General features: G+C 36.8%; 1 protein-coding gene and 1 pseudogene across 3 annotated transcripts in view; both read left to right on the top strand.

Annotated features, from left to right (window-relative positions):
* PIBF1 (progesterone immunomodulatory binding factor 1) overlaps positions 1-17,566 on the top strand; it is a 263,961-nt gene that overhangs the window by 13,727 nt on the left and 232,668 nt on the right. For all 3 annotated transcript variants that reach the window (XR_002773386.1, XM_003789727.3, XM_023513174.1), the window contains exons 4-5: positions 348-546; positions 3,095-3,214. Coding sequence is in view for 2 of the 3 variants with exons in the window: in XM_003789727.3 (XP_003789775.1) it covers positions 348-546; positions 3,095-3,214 (319 nt within the window). In the remaining variant the exon portion in view is untranslated. The remainder of the gene's footprint in view (positions 1-347; positions 547-3,094; positions 3,215-17,566) is intronic.
* On the top strand, positions 16,916-17,007 carry LOC111725302 (annotated as a pseudogene).

The raw sequence follows: 17,566 nt of genomic DNA, 5'->3' as shown, positions 1-17,566 counted from the left end.
TATTTTTTTGTTGTTGCAGTTTGGCCTGGGCCAGGTTTGAACCCGCCACCTTCGGTTTATGGGGGCGCCCTACCCACTGAGCAACAGGTGCTGCCCCTATAATTTGAATTTTTTTAATTCTTTAAGCACATCAATTCTGTTTAATATCTAACATGGCTACACATTTAGCAGCTAGTACGGCATTGTCATTTCACATTTAACTGGTTAAGTTAGTAAACATTGAGGTGGAGCCAAAAATACTCTTGAGTTCCCCATTTCCAAATTTTCTGCTACTATAAATAGGGAACTTTGTAAAAACTAAATCTCAAGGATTTTTTAAGCTTGCCATAAATTCTCTCCTAATGTAGAAAGTATCAAGAACTAATGAAACAAGAAATGGAAACCATTTTATTGAGACAGAAACAACTGGAAGAGACAAACGCTCAGCTAAGAGAGAAAGCTGGAGATGTTCGTCGAAACCTGCGTGACTTCGATTTGACAGAAGAGCAATACATGAAACTAAAAGCTTTTCCGGAAGATCAGCTTTCTATTCCTGAATATGTATCTGTAAGTATCCTGTTATCACTTCTTTTAAAATAGTGTATTTGCAGACTAAAATTTGCCATTTATGTATTAGCTATTACTTTTGAAATACCCAATTTGTACATTAGTTTATGGCCATGATCAGAAGATGTGGAGTGCAATTCAGACTACTGGATTTCAAAGGGCCTTGACCATTGATCTTCAAAGTCAATAAAGAGGACCCTGAAGTTAATGACTACATAGAAATGAATTATTTTATCATAGACTTTTGGTTGATAATGTTCTTAAGATGAAAAATTATAGAGTTAAACAATAGATTGTTGCCAGTGGCTGGTTAGAGATAGCGAGAGAGAGAAGAGTTAGTGTGTTTATAAAGTGGTATAAGATGAGGGAGAGCTTTCTGGTGATAGATTAGTTCAGGATCTTGATTACAGTGTCGGTTACACAAATCCACACTTAGGATTAATCTATGGGAGTAGTCCCAAATTTTTTGGTGTCAGTACTTATTTATATTCTAAAACTTGTGGAGGACCCTGAAGAGCTTTTGTTTATATGGGCTATATTTATCAATATTTGCCACATTAGAAACTAAAACAGAGAAATTTTTTAAACACAAGAATACATAAGCACATATTTCACTGGCATTAAGGGTGATGTCAGATGTAGCCACTGACAGACTCCACTGAATAGTCATGACAGAATGAGAATGAAGCAAGAAAAAAAGTCTTAATATTACTAGGAAAGTAGTTTTGATCCCTGAAAGGATCACAGAGTGGTAGGTGGGCAGGGGCCAGGATCCCCAAATTAAACATTGAGAACTGCTGGGTTTTGATATATGGAAGTCATAGCACTCAAAGAAGCTTGAATTGTTTTCATCTGTAAAAGAGCTAATAATAGTAATTGTGAAGTTTAACTATACATATGTATGCAAAATGCTTATTAGCACAGTGCCTAGAACATAGTAAACCCATATAAATATTACCTATTATTTTTTCTGGGGTGGTGGTTGCTATTCTTGATTCTCACTGTGGTAAGATTTCCAGATTTGTGATTTCCTATAAAATGAAATAATACTTTTTTATCCAGATTTTTATTTAGATAGCTTTGATGTAGTTGAAGGTGTACATCTGCCAAAGGTGCAGTATCTCAAGTGCTGTCATTGAGGCTTCATCCATAGGAGATATAGTACCACTGGTGGCACTTAGGAGAATTTTTATTCTCTGTTTTGTTAATATTCCTTGTTATAGCTTTTGTTTTCATAGGCAATATTATGCTAACTAATTATTTGCAGATTCATTGGGTTAAGGGTAGGGTGACCAGACGTCCCGATTTTGGTGGGACACTCCCACTTTTCAACAATTTGTCCTGTGTCCCGGGGTGTTTTAAAAAAGTCCCCATTTTTGGAAAGAATGCATGAACGGCCTGGAGAACAAGAAGGGAATATACGGTTTTCGGCCATCACATGGCTATTTCGCCAGAATATGAGTTTTATATTATTTTTGTTAATTTTATAATGTTAAACTGTAATAAATAATTGCTGATAAGTGATTATCTAGAACAGCTTATCAAAGTTTGCCTTGTTGTCAGGCCCTGCCCTGCGCTGTCCCCTGCCCCTGCTCCGCCCGCGCTCCGCCCCCTGCTCCGCCCCCCAGCCGTGTTGTCCCGCCTTACAGATGTTAGAATCTGGTCACCCTAGTTAAGGGCTAATGTTACCTTTTACCAGATATGTTACTCTTATAATGTAGACATATATAAGGAGTTTCAGATGATAAGCCTGGAGAGTGGCCCCTAATTACTCTCTTGTGATTTGCTGCTGGCTTCTTTTATGAAACCTTGTCAGATGGAACACTTCCTAAGTTAGAGCAGGCAAATCCTCTGAGAGAATGATGAGTGGAAAGAGAGTTCCTGACTGAATGGAAGTAGTGAAGTGAAAGAGATCTCCTGATTTGCCCTGATTCAGCCTTAAACTGCAGGGGCAGAAGTTAGTAGACCTTTGCTGAGTGCTGAGATGAGACTAAAGAATAGATCTCTATCTGTTCATCAAATATTTTATTGAATGCTTATAACATATTTAGGCATTGGAGAAAGAACGTTGTACAAACCAAGCAAAAAGTAGGAGGTGAGGAGTAAGTAATAAGGAGGGGCAATAGAAGAGAGGGAAGAAACTGTCAAAGGTGGGAAGTTACATAGCATCTAGCCCTTGGGGTTACTTGATTGAACTTTAAGACTTAATAAAGTATTAGCAGTTAGGGTCCATTGACAACTAGTTTTGTAGATACTTCTTTTTATTAATGATAATTGAGAGCGCTACAAATTAGCAAGTTTTATTATAGTTTGGATTTCAAGACTCCTTATTTTTTTTATTAAATCATAGCTGTGTACATTAATGCAATTATGGGGTATAATGTGCTGATTTTATATTCAATTTGAAATACTTTCATCAAACTGCTTAACATAGTCTTCATCACATTTTCTTAGTTACTGTGTTAAGACATTTATATTCTACACTTAGTAGATGTACCCTTGTAAAATGCACCTCAAGACTTCTTATTAATTTGATTTCTTTTTAAAGATTCGGTTCTATGAACTAGTGACTCCATTAAAAACGGAAATCTGTGAACTAGAAGTGAAAAGGAATTATCTAGCAGAAGAATTAAGTACAAACAAAGACCACCTGAAGCAACTGACAGAGGTATGTATGGTTTTGATCACTGGTGCAAAGCTCCAACTTTTCCTGTAAGGAGTTCCTCAAGATTTGTAGTAAGAAATACAAAATTCAGTGCTCAAGAATCACACTAGGGGGTCCTGCCTGCTATGATTCTTCATAAATAGTTGGAAGGAAGTTAAATTGGAAGTAGTCATCTTAAAAATTGACAAGATTGATATTGACCTATAATCCATGGTGGAGCATTTTGTAACTCATTATCGTAATCAACTGTTTGTTAAATCCTTATAGGGGCCATATCCAAAAGTTGCAGTGTAATTAAATTGGGCATATGCACATAAGAATTTGTTTAGTAGTTGAAGTCCCTGTTTCTACATTATCGGGAAATTTGGACAATAAATAGGAAAAATAGGCCAGGATATGTAAGGTGTTCTCTTGCAGGTGCCATAAGAAGAAAAGAGGCTACTTTTGGCTTTTAACTAGGGTGGCTCATCGGTTTTGATTTGCCCAGCACAGTGCTTATTATTCTGATTTATAAGTATTAATAACACCCTGTGTCCCAATCTAGATGGTAAATTATATGGTTATCATACTTAAAACTCTTTGTTTATATAGAAGGGTGAACTAATCACTAGCTTAGTTATATCATGTAGTTATTGTCTGCTAAGAAAAAAGTAGTGGTGGATTGGTTCATTCTACCATGTTAACACTTAGAAATGAGATAGCTGGTTTTTTCAAGGATTTCATCAATCTGGAAGGAAAACACTTAAGGTTGTAGTTTACAAATAAGGTCTGCAGCAGTTCTTCATTACGGGTTGGCCTTCTTTGTGACATGAAAGGGAGCTGGAGCTGCTGTCCATTTATCATTCATTTCAGTTCTTCATCAAATGCAGTTAACTCCTATAATAATTACAAGCACATATACTGATACTAGCATAACTCCAGTGATATGCATGGTGCTGTGCTAGGCGCTGGCAATGAATCTGAGCAAGACAATGTCTGCTCTTCTAGACTTTGAATTCTAGTAGAACAGAATTAGAACATTATATGATATCTTTATATTCATTTACTATATGATTTTGACCAAGACATTTAACTAATGCCATTTGTCATTTATTTCTTGGATTGCTTCATGTTTCTGGGGGGGGGCTTTTATGTTTGTTTTTTGAGACAGAGTCTCAAGTTGTTGCCCTGGGTGGAGTGCTGTGATGTCATAGCTCACAGCAGCCTCTAGCTCTTGGGCTCAAGTAAGCCTATTGCCTTAGTTCTATCTTTTTTAAGACAGTCTCACTATATTGCCCTCTATAGGGTGATATGGCGTCACAGCTCACAGCAACCTCAAGCTCTTGGGTGTAAGTGAATCTCTTGCCCCAGCTTCTCAAGTAACCAGGACTACAGGCACCCACCACAACATCTGGCTATTTTTTGGTTGCAGTTGTCATTGTTGTTCAGCAGGCCTGCCCCAGGCTTAAACTCCCCAGCCTCAGTGTATGTGGCTGGCGCCCTACTCCCTGAGCCACGGGCACCGAGCCTTCAGTTATGTTTTTAGTAGAGACAGGGTCTGACTTTTGCTCAGGCCAGTTTCTTAACTCCTGAGCTCAAGCAACCCCACCTCAGCTTCTCAGAGTACTAGGATTATAGGTATGAGCCAGTGTACTTGGCCTTCGTGTTTCTGTTTTAAAGTAAAAACATGATTTTAAGAAGGTTGCATATAATTTCTTTTTTAAGAGACAGAGTCTTGCTCTGTCATCCAGGCTGGATAGCAAGAGGTGCAATTATAGTTCGCGGCATCCTCAAACTACAGGCTCAAGTGATTCTTCTGCCTCAGCCTCCCCTAGTTATCAAACCTTTGTCAGAAACATAACCCGCAAATATCTTCTCCCATTCTGAGGGCTGTCTGCTTGCTTTACTTACTGTGTTCTTGGCTGTGCAAAAGCTTTTTAGTTTGATCAGATCCCAGTAATATATTTTTGGTTTTGCTTCAATTGTTAGAGGGGTCCTCCTCATAAAATATTCTCCCACGCCAGTTTCTTACAGTGCTTTCCCTGCACTCTCTCCAAGTATCTTTATAGTTTCATGTCTTAAGTTTAAATATTTTATCCAGTGAGAATCAATTTTTGTTAATGGTGAAAGATAAGGGTCCAGTTGCAGTCTTCTACAAGTCGCCAGCCAGTTCACCCAGCACCATTTGTTAAATAGGGACTCTTTCCCCAAGTTTATGTCTTTGATATGTTTATCAAAGATCAAATGATGATAAGTAACTGGGTTCATGTCTTGGTTCTCTATTCTGTTCCATACATCTACCTCTCTATTTTTGTGTCAGTACCATGCTGTTTGATTGCTATAGATTTATAGTATAGCCTGAAGTCTGGTAGTGTGATTCCACCTGATTTGTTTTTATTTCTGAGTAATGTCTTGGCTATTTGAGGTTTTTCCTGATTCCATATGAAATAGAGTAATGTTTTTTCCAGATCTTTAAAGTAGGACAGTGGAGCTTTAATAGGGATTACATTAAATTTGTATATTGCTTTAGGTGGTATGGACATTTTAACAATGTTGATTCTTCCCAGCCATGAGCATGGTATGTTTTTCCATTTGTTAACATCTTCAGCTATTTCTTTTCTCAGAATTTCATAGTTCTCTTTATAGAGATCTTTTATATCCTTTGTTAGGTAAATTCCCAGATATTTCTTCATCTTTGGCACTACTGTAAAAGGAATAGAGTCTTCAACTATTTTTTCACCTTGACTATTGTTAGTATATATAAAAGCTACTGATTTGTAAATATCGATTTTGTATCCTAATGTGCTGTTGTATCCCTTGATCATTTCTAAGAGTTCTGTAGTAGAGTCCCTGGGGTTTTCCAGGTATAAGATCATATCATCTGCAAACAGTAAGAGTTTGATCTCCTCTGACCCTATTTGGATACCCTTGTTTGCCTTCTCTTGCCTGATTGCGATGGCTAAGACTTCCATTACAATGTTAAATAGCAGGGGAGATAATGGGCATCCTTGTCTCATGGATGTCACATCTCAGTGGAAATGTTTTCAATTTTATTCTATTCAGTATGATAATTGGCTATAGGCTTGCTGTAGATGGCCTTTATCAGTTTAAGAAATGACCCATCCAAGCCAATTTTCTTCAATGTTCTGATCATGAAAGGATGCTGGATATAATCAAAAGCTTTTTGTCCATCAACTGAGAGAATCATATGGTCTTTGTTTTTTATTTTGTTTATGTGATATATTATATTTATAGATTTGCATATGTTAAATCAACTTTGCAACCCTGGAATAAAACCAACTTGGCCATGGTGTATAATTCTTTTGATGTACTGTTGAATTCTGTTTGCTAGGATCTTATTGAAAATTTTTACATCAATATTCATTAATGATATTGGTCTATAATTTTCTCTATTTTTGGATCTTTTCCTAGTTTGGGGATCAGGGTAGTATTTGTTCTATAGAATGTGTTGGGAAGTATTCCTTCTTTTTCTATGTTTTGGAAAAGGTTTTGTAGTATAGGCACTAGTTCCTCTTTAAAGGTTTGGTAGAATTCTGATGTGAAGCCATCTGGTACCAGACTTTTCTTTTTTGGGAGAGTTCATATAGTTGATGCTATTTCAGTGCTTGATACAGGTCTAGTCAACATTTCCAATTTTTTCTGGCTGAGTCTAGGAAGGTGGCGTACTTCCAGGTATTGGTCTGTTTCCTCCAGATTTTCATATGTCTGAGAATAAAGTTTGTTGTTGTATTCACCAAGTATTTTTTGAATTTCTGAGGTGTCTGTTGTTACTTCTCCTTTATTGTTTGTGATTGATGTTGGGTATTTTACTTTTCTGTTTCTGGTTAGGTTAGCCAAAGGTTTATCAATTTGGTTAATCTTTTAAAGAAAACAACTTTTTGATTTATCTTCTGAATTCTTTTGTTTTCAATTTCATTTAATTATGCTTTAATTTTGGGTTCGGGTTTGGACTGTTCTTCCTTTTCCAGTTGCTTGAGATGACCTATTAAGTTGTTTGTTGGAATGTTCTTCCTTTTCCAGTTGCTCGAAATGACCTATTAAGTTGTTGACTTCCTCTCTTTCTATTCTCTTGAGGAAGGTTTGCAATGCTATAAATTTCCCTCTGAGGACTGCCTTTGCAGTATCCCACAGGTTTTGATAATTCAAGTCTTCATTGTCATTTTCTTCCAAAAATTTGGTAATTTCTTTCTGAATTTCATCTTTGATCCAGCTGTCATTCAGCATAATGTTAGTTTCCATGATGTTGTTGAGATGATTCCTGTTGTTATTGAGTTCAACTTTTATTTGGTGATGGTCCAAGAAAATACAAGGAATAATTTCTATTCTTTAAAATTTGCTGAGGTTAGATTTGTGACCTAAGATGTGATCAATTTTGGAGGATGTTCCATGGGCTGATGAGAAGATTGTAAATTTGGTTATATTAGGATGAAATGTTCTGTAGATATCTGTTAAATCCATTTGTTGTAGAGTCAAGTTTAAGTCCAATATTTCTTTGCTTAGTTTTTTCTTGGAGGATCTATCCAACATTGCCAAAGGGATATTACAATCTCCAGCTATTATCATGCAGGAGGATATCAAATTGTTCATGTCTGCTAGGGTTTCCTTTATAAATTGAGGAGCATTTTGGTAGAGCACATAAATTTTGATAATTGAAATCTCTTCATATTTAGTATTTCCCTTGACAAATATGAAGTGACCATCCTTATCTTTCCTTACCTTTGTTGATTTAAACCCTATTGTATCTCCAAATAAAATTGCACCTCCTGCTTTTTTGTGATTTCCATTTGCCTAAATTATAGATGTCCATCCCTTCACTTTCAGTCTATTTTTATCCTTTAAGGTAAGATGAGATTCTTGTATGCAACAGGTATCTGGCCTGAGTTTTTGTATCCAGTCAGCCAAACTGTGCCTCTTTAGAGGACAGTTTTAGCCTTTCACATTAATTAAGAGTATTGGTAAGCATGGTAGTATTTTGGTTGTCATGTTTTTCAAGCATCCAGTGGATATTTTTAATCCTTTCACTATTATGGATGTTAGTTTTTGTTCAAGGCTTTCTGAGTGAGTTTAATTTGGTGGTAGACCAAAGTGATCAATGTGGAGGATGGGTCTGAAAATATCCTGGAGAGCTGGTATAGTTGTGGCAGATTTCTTCAACACATGTAAATTGGTAAAGTATTTGATTTCTCTATCACAAATGAAACAAAATTTAGATGGATACAGGATCCTGGGCTGAAAATTGTTTTATTTTAGGAGATTGAAGGTTGATGACCATCTTCTGGGTTGAAACATTTCAGCTGAGAGATCTGTAGTTATTCCAACATTCTTCCCCTTATAGGGGTATGTGTGTGTGTGTGTGTGTGTGTATAAATAAAAGTCTGGCTGCTTGCAGAATTTTCTCCTTCATGTTAACTTTGACACAATTAATTACAATGTGTCTAGGAGATGCTTTATTTGGATTGAATTTTTCTACGGTTCTGAAACTGTCTGCTATCTGACTTTCTGTATCTCTTGCCATGCTTGGGAAATTCTCCTCCCTTATATCTTGGACTAAAGCATCAGTGCCTTTAGGACCATCCTCTTCTCCTTCAGGAATTCTTATAAGGCGAATGTTGGCTCTTTTGAAATGGTCCCACAACTCTCTCAGGGAATGATCTGTTTTTGTTCTCCACTTCTCTGCTTCTTTGCGTGTTTGGGAGTGTTCATAAGTTTTATCTTCAACTTCAGAGATCCTTTCTTCTGCCTCCTCCATTCTGTTACTGAGGGATTCTACTGTATTTTGAAGCTCCTCGAATAACTTTCTCATTTCTTTGAGGTCTGTAGTTTCTTTTCTCATTACATCTAAATCCTTGGAGACTTTTGTCTTTGAATTCATTGATTTCTTGAGACAGCTTTCGAATTACTCCTTGAATTTCTAATTCCAACTTTACTTCCATTGTATTAATCTTATTTGCCATCCATATTCTTAATTCTATCTCTGACATTTTAGCCATTTGTTTATGAATAACATCTTCTGTTTTATCTCCTTTGTCATTCTTTGGGGGAGTTGATCTACTCTGATTATTCATGTTGCCAGAGTTTTTCCTCTGGTTTCACCCCGTGATTATTTTTTAATTTGGCTAGATAAGCTGGTAAGGTGAGACTGGATTGAGGGCTCCAGGAGTTGTAGTTAACCAGCCCTTTACCAAAGAGCTGGGGCTGGTGACTGTGGCTTTTCCCCTACAGCTTTACAAAGGTCCCTTTCAGTCCTGCAGCCTGAGACTCAGGGGACCTGATTGATATGATGGGGCTAGGTGGCTCTGTCTTACATTCAGCCAGCCTCTACCCAATCCTGGTGAATCAGGGGTTTTGGCCTGAAATCTCAGCTGGGGATAGATACAAGCAACTAACACACCCCACACCCCATCGGTGACAGCTAGGAGAGGAGAATCAGTTCCTCCCACAATGATACAACTAGGACTCAACCTTAAAGAGTCCCTGGGTGGCCAGCCCAGGTCAAGAGTTCCAAACTAGTTGTCCCAGGTAGCACAATTGCTGTTCAAGTGGGAGAGTTCAGAAGGTCTCCAGCAACCAGACAGCAGGGGCCCACTGGTAGCTCAAGTGTGTCTTGCTCAGTGGAGTCAGAAAGGCCCGCCCAGCAAGAGTTAGTCCAGGGGTTTGGCACCTCTTTCCCCACCTTGCACCTCAGCTTCTCCCAGCCACTGGTAACCTTGCAGATTTCTTAATCTCACCCCCCTCCAATGAGCAAATGTACCAGGGATTTGCACCTGCCAGAGTCAAAGAGGTGTCAGTGTCTCCTCCACAGGGCCTTAGCCCTCTGCCACCAGCATGTAGGGGGGAGCTCAAGCCTGACTCCCTCCAGTGCTCATTGGGAACTGGGGAGTGTTTCTGCTATATTGGTTTCAAGTCGGGGGTTACTATCATAGCATATGTTTCTCTCCCTCAAAGACTGTGTCTCTGCCCCAGCGGCACTCTTCCTATGGTACCCCTGCGGGGCGAGGTCTGGCTCTCTCCCATGGTCCACAGATTTGGGGAGGCGTGGCTCCAAAATTTGACCCCAGCGGGAATGCAAAGTCCACTATAGCTGCCGCTGCTTCTTCCGCTAGGCGCTTACGCAGATCCTGGCTAGTCCCTTCCCCCTGCGTCTCTTCACTTCAACTTGAGTCACTGTTTCAGCGCAGCTGCAGCTGTGCTGCGGCCCATGCCATTCCCAGCCATAGCAAGGAACCACCAGACACTCCAGGCTCTTTCAGTGGGGAGGCTTCCAGACTGCCAAGCAAGGGGGGAAAGGTGGACTAGGAGTTAAGAATGTCAGGGAAAATATGTGTTCAACTTTTAGGCCGGCCACGAGATGGGCTAGGCTCACAGTGGAATCTCTCTGGAGAGGGAGCCCCAGTCTTCAGTGGCTCTCTTCCATGGGGTGAATCAAGAGGTCTTCTGTTCACTGCTTTCTTATAGACAGCAAGCTACTGTCTTGGGGGATAGGACGGACTCTCCTCCTCTTTGGGATGGGTTTTGTACCTGAAATTTGCTTCCTTGGAGTCCCAGCTTGCTCAGCAGGGATGACATGCACTTATCAGTCTTCTCTCTCAGCTCTGCTCCCAACCTTCAGCTTTTTGGGGTTCATTCTGACCATTATCTCTCCCTCTGGACAGGAGATTCTGTTGAAAGCTGGCTCCAGTCAGCCATCTTACCTCCTCCCACCTGTTTTCTTCTTAGTGGTTCAAGGAGAGAGCCAAAAGGAGGAATAAATGAAAATAAATATATACTCCAGAGATAATTATGAAGGCTAGCCTTAATTAGGATTTAACATTTTAATATGTTACATTGATGAGGAAACATAAAATCTCCAATTTGCAGATAGAAAAGTTTCCGTAAGCAGAAGAATATGAAACTAGTGGACAAACTAGAGGAAGACTCACAATATTGATGTAGTAATTATAAACCTATATTTTTTTTATAACCTATCAGCTTATATTTCTGAAATTTGCATGTTCAAAACTGATCACCTGCCCTAGAGAGTGTAAATTTTTTAATGTAGATAACTTGAATTTTAAATGCCAGTATATTCTCCAATTTCAGCCATTAGCATTTTACAATTTTTGCCTTATCTATTCATTTATCTATCCATCACATTTAATTCTATAAGAAATTGCCAAACCATTTTTTCATGTATTAGTAGTTCATGTTAGTAGTTTCTTTTCATTGATGAGTAATATTCCTTGAATGGTTATATTGATGTACTAGTTGATGAGCTTTTGAGTTATTTCCACTTCAGAAACTTTATAAATAAAGCTGCTGCAAACATTTGAGTGTGGGATTTTATGTGGACATGTATTTTTGGGTTTTTAAAGTAAATACTTAAGGATGGAATTTTTCACTTCTGGAATTTCCATTTGGCTGTTTATTATAGCTTTTATTTCTCTGTTATTGTTTATTATGAACATAGTTTCCTTTACACTATTGTGAATAGTTTAAATAGCAGCTTTAAGATTCTTATCTGCTACTTCTAAACTCTGGGTCACCTTGGACTTGGTCTCTGTTGATTTTTTTTCTTTAAAAATGAGTCACATAGTCCTGTTTCTTTTTGGACTTTAAAATATTGAGTTACTTAAAATTGTTTATTTATATCATAGAGTACATTTAGATAACATTGTTGCTGTTGTATTGTGGACACTGCATTTTATGTCCCTCTGAAGAGCTAATGTATTTGTTTTAGCAAGAAGTTATGAAACTAGGTTATACTCACACTACCTACTCTATCTCTTGGGCCATAGCTCCAATTTCAGGTCAGTTTTTTTGGTCTTAGTAGGATGACTTAGAGTATGCCCCACACATATGTTGTTCAGAGGGTAGCTAGAGATTTGGGCAGAAATAACCCATGGAATTCAATTTCCTCTCTCTGGCTGTCTCTGAAATTTCATTACCTTAGAGTAGCTGCAGTTGGCTAAACTCTTATCTTTGGTTCTACAGGCGGGAAAGACTAAGGATTTTCTACTATACTTTCCCCCTCCAACACAGGCCTGCCCTCAGGTTAATTGCCTTAAAACAAAAACACGGTAGACCAGTAAACTCACTGAAGTGTTAAAAATAACTGCAATAATGACAACTTCATAATGGTTTAATAAGAAAAACTAAGTTTTTATTAGCCATGTCTCTGAGTTTTGAGATTGGCGATTAAGAAAACAAACTTTGCATTTACTTCCCTTGATTGATCTTGTGTTCATATCTAAGAAAAGTCTTAATTTTTTTCACCACATGATGGCAGTATGTACCCATCTATTTTTTTAAAACCTATGTGGAAAATCTTGTCATTTTTGATGTAGAGACCAAAGCTTTACATTAATAACCTTATTTTATTTACAGTTATTATTGCATATGAAATGCATAAGACTTATGACTAAGAGAAAGAATTATAAAATTGAAACTTTTCTTCCATAATGTATATTTTTCAGATCAAGGGCATCTCAATTATTACACTCATTTAATAACGAAACCTACCAAACATTTAGACATGTAAAAACTACACAATTATGCAGTTAATTGGACTCTGTTTTTCTGCTGTAATCTGTTAGTACATGAAAACTAGCAAGATGCTAGTGAGATGAAGACTGTTTTAGAAGTTTAATAGAATGTGATTCTTGACCTTTAAGAAGAAATCAGTCTCTTAAAGTGCCAATTTTAGTGGATTTCTGGGAGATCCTTTCATAATTTTTTCCAGACCTTTACTTATTTGGAAATAATATGTAGATACACTGGAAAATAGGATTCATTCTTTATTTCAGATCTGGAGTTTATTTGTGTCAGTAATCTATTTATAGCTACATTAAGTATTTAAGCTTATGTATGTATGATGATTTATGTTTTTGTAAGTGCTTATAGATACTTTTATTTATCTTAAGAATTTTCTTTATTAGTTCAAAATTTATCACATGCAGCTAAGCAGTGTACAGCTGTTTGCTGTTGTAAAGTTAGTTTGGCATACTTTTTTAATTTCAAAAGAATGAAATATTAATGATACTATATGAGGCATTAATGAATCTGTTCTTAATAAAGCCATTAAGTTTCATGAGGAAATGGTGAAATATTTTTCTCTTATGTGAACTTTAGTAACTAAGATGCAGGAAGAATTGTTCAAAATTAGGTTCTTATTTAAAAACATAGTTATATTTCTTAAAAACATTCTGCAAAATTATTTTACTCCTTTTAAGAATTTATATGTAAGTAATCCCAATTAATTTTATTTATATGAAAATGAGGTATGTCTATAATGAGGTGCTCTATAATTCCTACTTAAGTTTTTAATGTTTTGGGTAGTATTAATCATTTTTTGAAATTTTTTTTTATTTTGACCAACTTAAATTTTTTTATAACGATACCCATCAGTTATCATTATCCCAGAATGTTTAACAGATTCACTAGGAAGCAATAATAGATTTGCCTTGTAAAATGAAGAAACACCACTTAAGCTTTAGACTTATGACTACCTGCTTAGGTTCTGTTTTTGGTGTGAGATAAAACTGAATGTTTTAATTTTTAATAAATAACACAGGATTCTAACACGGAGCTTCATGGATATGAACACAAATTGGGGGGCAGGGTGGTTCATTTTCATACATTGTGATTAAAGATATTTTAATTGTTAATTAAATTTCATGATTTTAAATGTATATAATGCCCTTCCTTGTCTTCAACATATAATTACTTTATTTTAATATTTAGTCATCCAAGAATAAATTGCAGTCACACTACCTGTAACATTACAGCTTGTGCTTACCAAAACCTTCTTTCCTATACCTCTGAACCTTCACAAGTCTGTGAATTTGTACAGATAATGTAAATGACTTACAGATAAAAGTGCATGAGGATAAAAAATGTTCATGAGACAACTATAATGAAGGAAGTTTTAAATATGACTTCAGGAAGAAATTTCCTTTAGCTGATTGTTTCATACATGCTGAATGAAGAGACGTAACCTTTTAAGGAGTAATATAAATTTTTCATTTGCTACTGTATTTACAATTTTTAATGAATCCAGCAATACTTTATAGTTTTTAAGCATGAAACAAAACTTACTGAAGAAGAGAAAGGTGGGTTTACAGAGTAAGAAAGTTTACAAAGTAAGGTAACATTCACCGTATATAGTAAACAGACACCATTGCCATGGCAAGTAGGCCGAGAGGCCTGTAATACTCTGATTTTTAATTTTAGGGGTGTTAAGTCTTGAGATGAAATTTTGAACCCAGTGGCCAAGAGGATGTATCATCCCATTATAGCAAGGGAAACAACTTATACGGGACCTTACGAAGTACTTTGGCTTGTATCTAAAGATACTGGGACCATTTCATTCTCTTAATCTATATAGTGTTTTGTCCAGGAACATACTTAGGGATATCTAAGTGTTCTTTCTGAACAATTTTAATTTTGTGATTTAATTTCTTAAGGATCTCAGAAGTTAATAGATGTATATGCTGGGTCATCTGGATGAATCGTTTATAACAGAGTGCTGTCACTATGAAGTTAGTGCCCATGTTTACATTTAATTTTGTTATTGCATTTGCACCACAAAAGATACTTTTATAATGGCAGTAACTTAATATGTAAAATATGCATTCGACTAAGTAAAGGCCAGATGGCTATCATGGATCACTGTATGAATAAAACTTTCACAATTCAAGTAGAGAAAAATAGTGACAACATTGAGTCATCATAGTCATCATGCTACTTAGTATAGCCATGTTCCATGCCAAACTCAAAACTATTCCTATTTGTTTTAACATTTTAAGATTAAATTACATAGTCATTACTAATTACCAAATAGAATAAGCCTTGCTGCTTAGGCCTACTTGAAAGAGGAGGAAATTAAGGGGATGACAGTGTAAATGTGTTTTATTTTTTCTTTCTTTTCTAATTCCAGGTATTTGCCTCTTAGCTACCTTTTGGCAGACAGCTAGGTCTGAGTGAAGTGTCAGACTTTAGGAAAGCTAGTGTTCCAGTTATGTATTGCTGTGTAACAAATCACCCTAAAACTTAAATAATAAATTATCTTTAAATAATTTATTATTTGTCACTGCTTTGAAAGTTAATAGGTTCAGCTGAGTATTTCTTACCTCATCGAGGCTGGGATCATCTGAAGTCTTCTTTTGGAGCAAGGATGAGATGGCCGAAACATCATGCCCTTTCCATTTGGCCTCTCTGTGTGATTAGTTTAGATACCTTTCAACATGGCAGTCTCAGGACATAGAAACCAGACATCACCAGAGTTTTCAAGAAACCCAAACTGAGGCTTAAAGGCTTCTTAAGATCTAACTACAGAATCCTAAGATGCCATGTTCTGTGAGTTGAGCAATCACTAAGAGGAATAGACTCACTTTTCAATCAGAAAATAGCTTGCCACACACAAGGCAAACCGCCTTCTGAATGGGAGATGTTTGCATGTTATGATTTAAACAAAGGTTTTATAATTAGAATCTGTAGAGAACTCAAGATAATCAATAAGAAAAGATCAAACAACCCCATTTCTTTGTGGACAAGAGACTTGAATAGAAACTTCTCTGAAGATGGCAGGTGAATGGCCAACAAACACATTTTAAAAAATGCTCATCATCTTTAATCATCAGAGAAATCCAAAAATCAGAACCACTCAGCCCACATCACAAAGTCCCAAATCTGCAGATGTTGGCATGGATGCAGAGAAGGGAACACTTCTACGCTGCTGGTGGGACTGCAAACTAATATAGCCTTTTTGGAAAGAAGTATGGAGAATTCACAAGGATTTAAAATTTGACCTTCCATTTGACCCCGCAATTCCATCACTAGGTATCTACCCAGAAGAGCAAAAATCATTTCAGGTGGCACCTATAGCTTAGTCGGCAAGGGCACTGGCCACATATATGTAAGGTGGCAGGTTTGAATCTGGCCCGGGTCTGCTGAGCAACAATGACAACTGCAACCCAAAAGTAGCCGGGCATTGTGGCAGGTGCCTATATTCCCAGCTGGGATGCTGAGGCAAGAGAATTGCTTAAGCCCAAGAGTTGGAGGTTGCTATGAGCTGTGACGCCACAGCACTCTACTGAGGGTGAACACAGTAAGACTCTGTCTCAAAAAAAAAAAAAAAAATCATTTTCAACAAAGACATTTGCACCAGAATGTTTATTACAGCCCAATTCATAATTACCACATCATGGAAGCAGCCCAAATGCCCATCAACCCATGAATGGATTAACAAATTGTGGTATATGTATACCATGGAATACTATTCAGACATAAAAGGAAATTTATCATTTATGTTTACCTGAATGGAGTTGAAAGACATCCTTCTTAGTAAAGAATCTCAAGAATGGGGAAAGAAAAGTATCCAGTGTACTCAATATTATTATGAAACCAATATAAAAACACTTACACTCTCTTAATGAATGATAAAACACAAATACAGTCTAATAAGAGGGAAGGCGGGAGGGAGGAGAAGGGAGAAGATGTTTGGTGAGAGGAAAAAGGGCATTTGACGGGGTCTTGACTAATGTGCCCGGTGCAAGGGTGCAGTTCTAAACAACTAAGAGTAAACTGTAAATGTCTTGCTGTAAAAAAAAAGTAAGGGAGGTGATGGTTATATTAATTCGTTTTTAAGCATTCCAGACTGTATATCAAATCATTATATTGTATCCCATAAATATATACAATTATGATTTAATAAAAAATTTTTTTAGTGCTTGCTTCAGCACTGCATATACTAAAATTGGAACGATTAATGGCTCCTGCGCAAGGATGACACTCAAATTCATGAAGCATTCCATATTTTTTAAAAAAATTTTTTTCAAAAAATTAAGAAAAAAACCAAAAACCAAAAATCTCTTGCTGCATACAAGGGAAGAAATTGTTAGATGCCCATCTCGGCTACCACAGTTTGGGATTTCTGTCCCCTGGCAGGAATGAAAACCAAGAGACAGTGTGAGAGAACTCTGAGCAGGAGCAGAAGAGAGTGTTGGCAGATGTTGGCCTATAAAAATCCTTGGGCTACTCTTCCCATCTCCTTGGCTTAAGGCTCCTTTGCTATTAGAAAGTTGAGGAATAGACTTAAAATAGTCCATTAAAAGAGAGAAACTTTCATATTGATCAAACCAAGCCCAGCTTTATTTGTCTATAGGAAATACTCTTAATGCAAATTGATAAAGATTAAAAAATAAAGGGGTGGGCTAAGAGTTATTTAAAAAAGAAAGAAGGTGATAATATCAGGTGAGGTATAATTTAAGATAAAAATCACTAAGTATTAATGTAACAAAGTATATTAATAATAATAGGTGATTTTATAGTTGTAACTTCTACATGTCAGATGACAGTAATTGCAAAAATGTTTAAAGG

Source organism: Otolemur garnettii, unplaced genomic scaffold (assembly GCF_000181295.1).
Source record: "Otolemur garnettii isolate 467f Iridium unplaced genomic scaffold, OtoGar3 scaffold00036, whole genome shotgun sequence".
Taxonomy (NCBI): Eukaryota; Metazoa; Chordata; class Mammalia; order Primates; family Galagidae; genus Otolemur; species Otolemur garnettii.
This window is presented reverse-complemented; position numbering and strand designations above follow the sequence as displayed.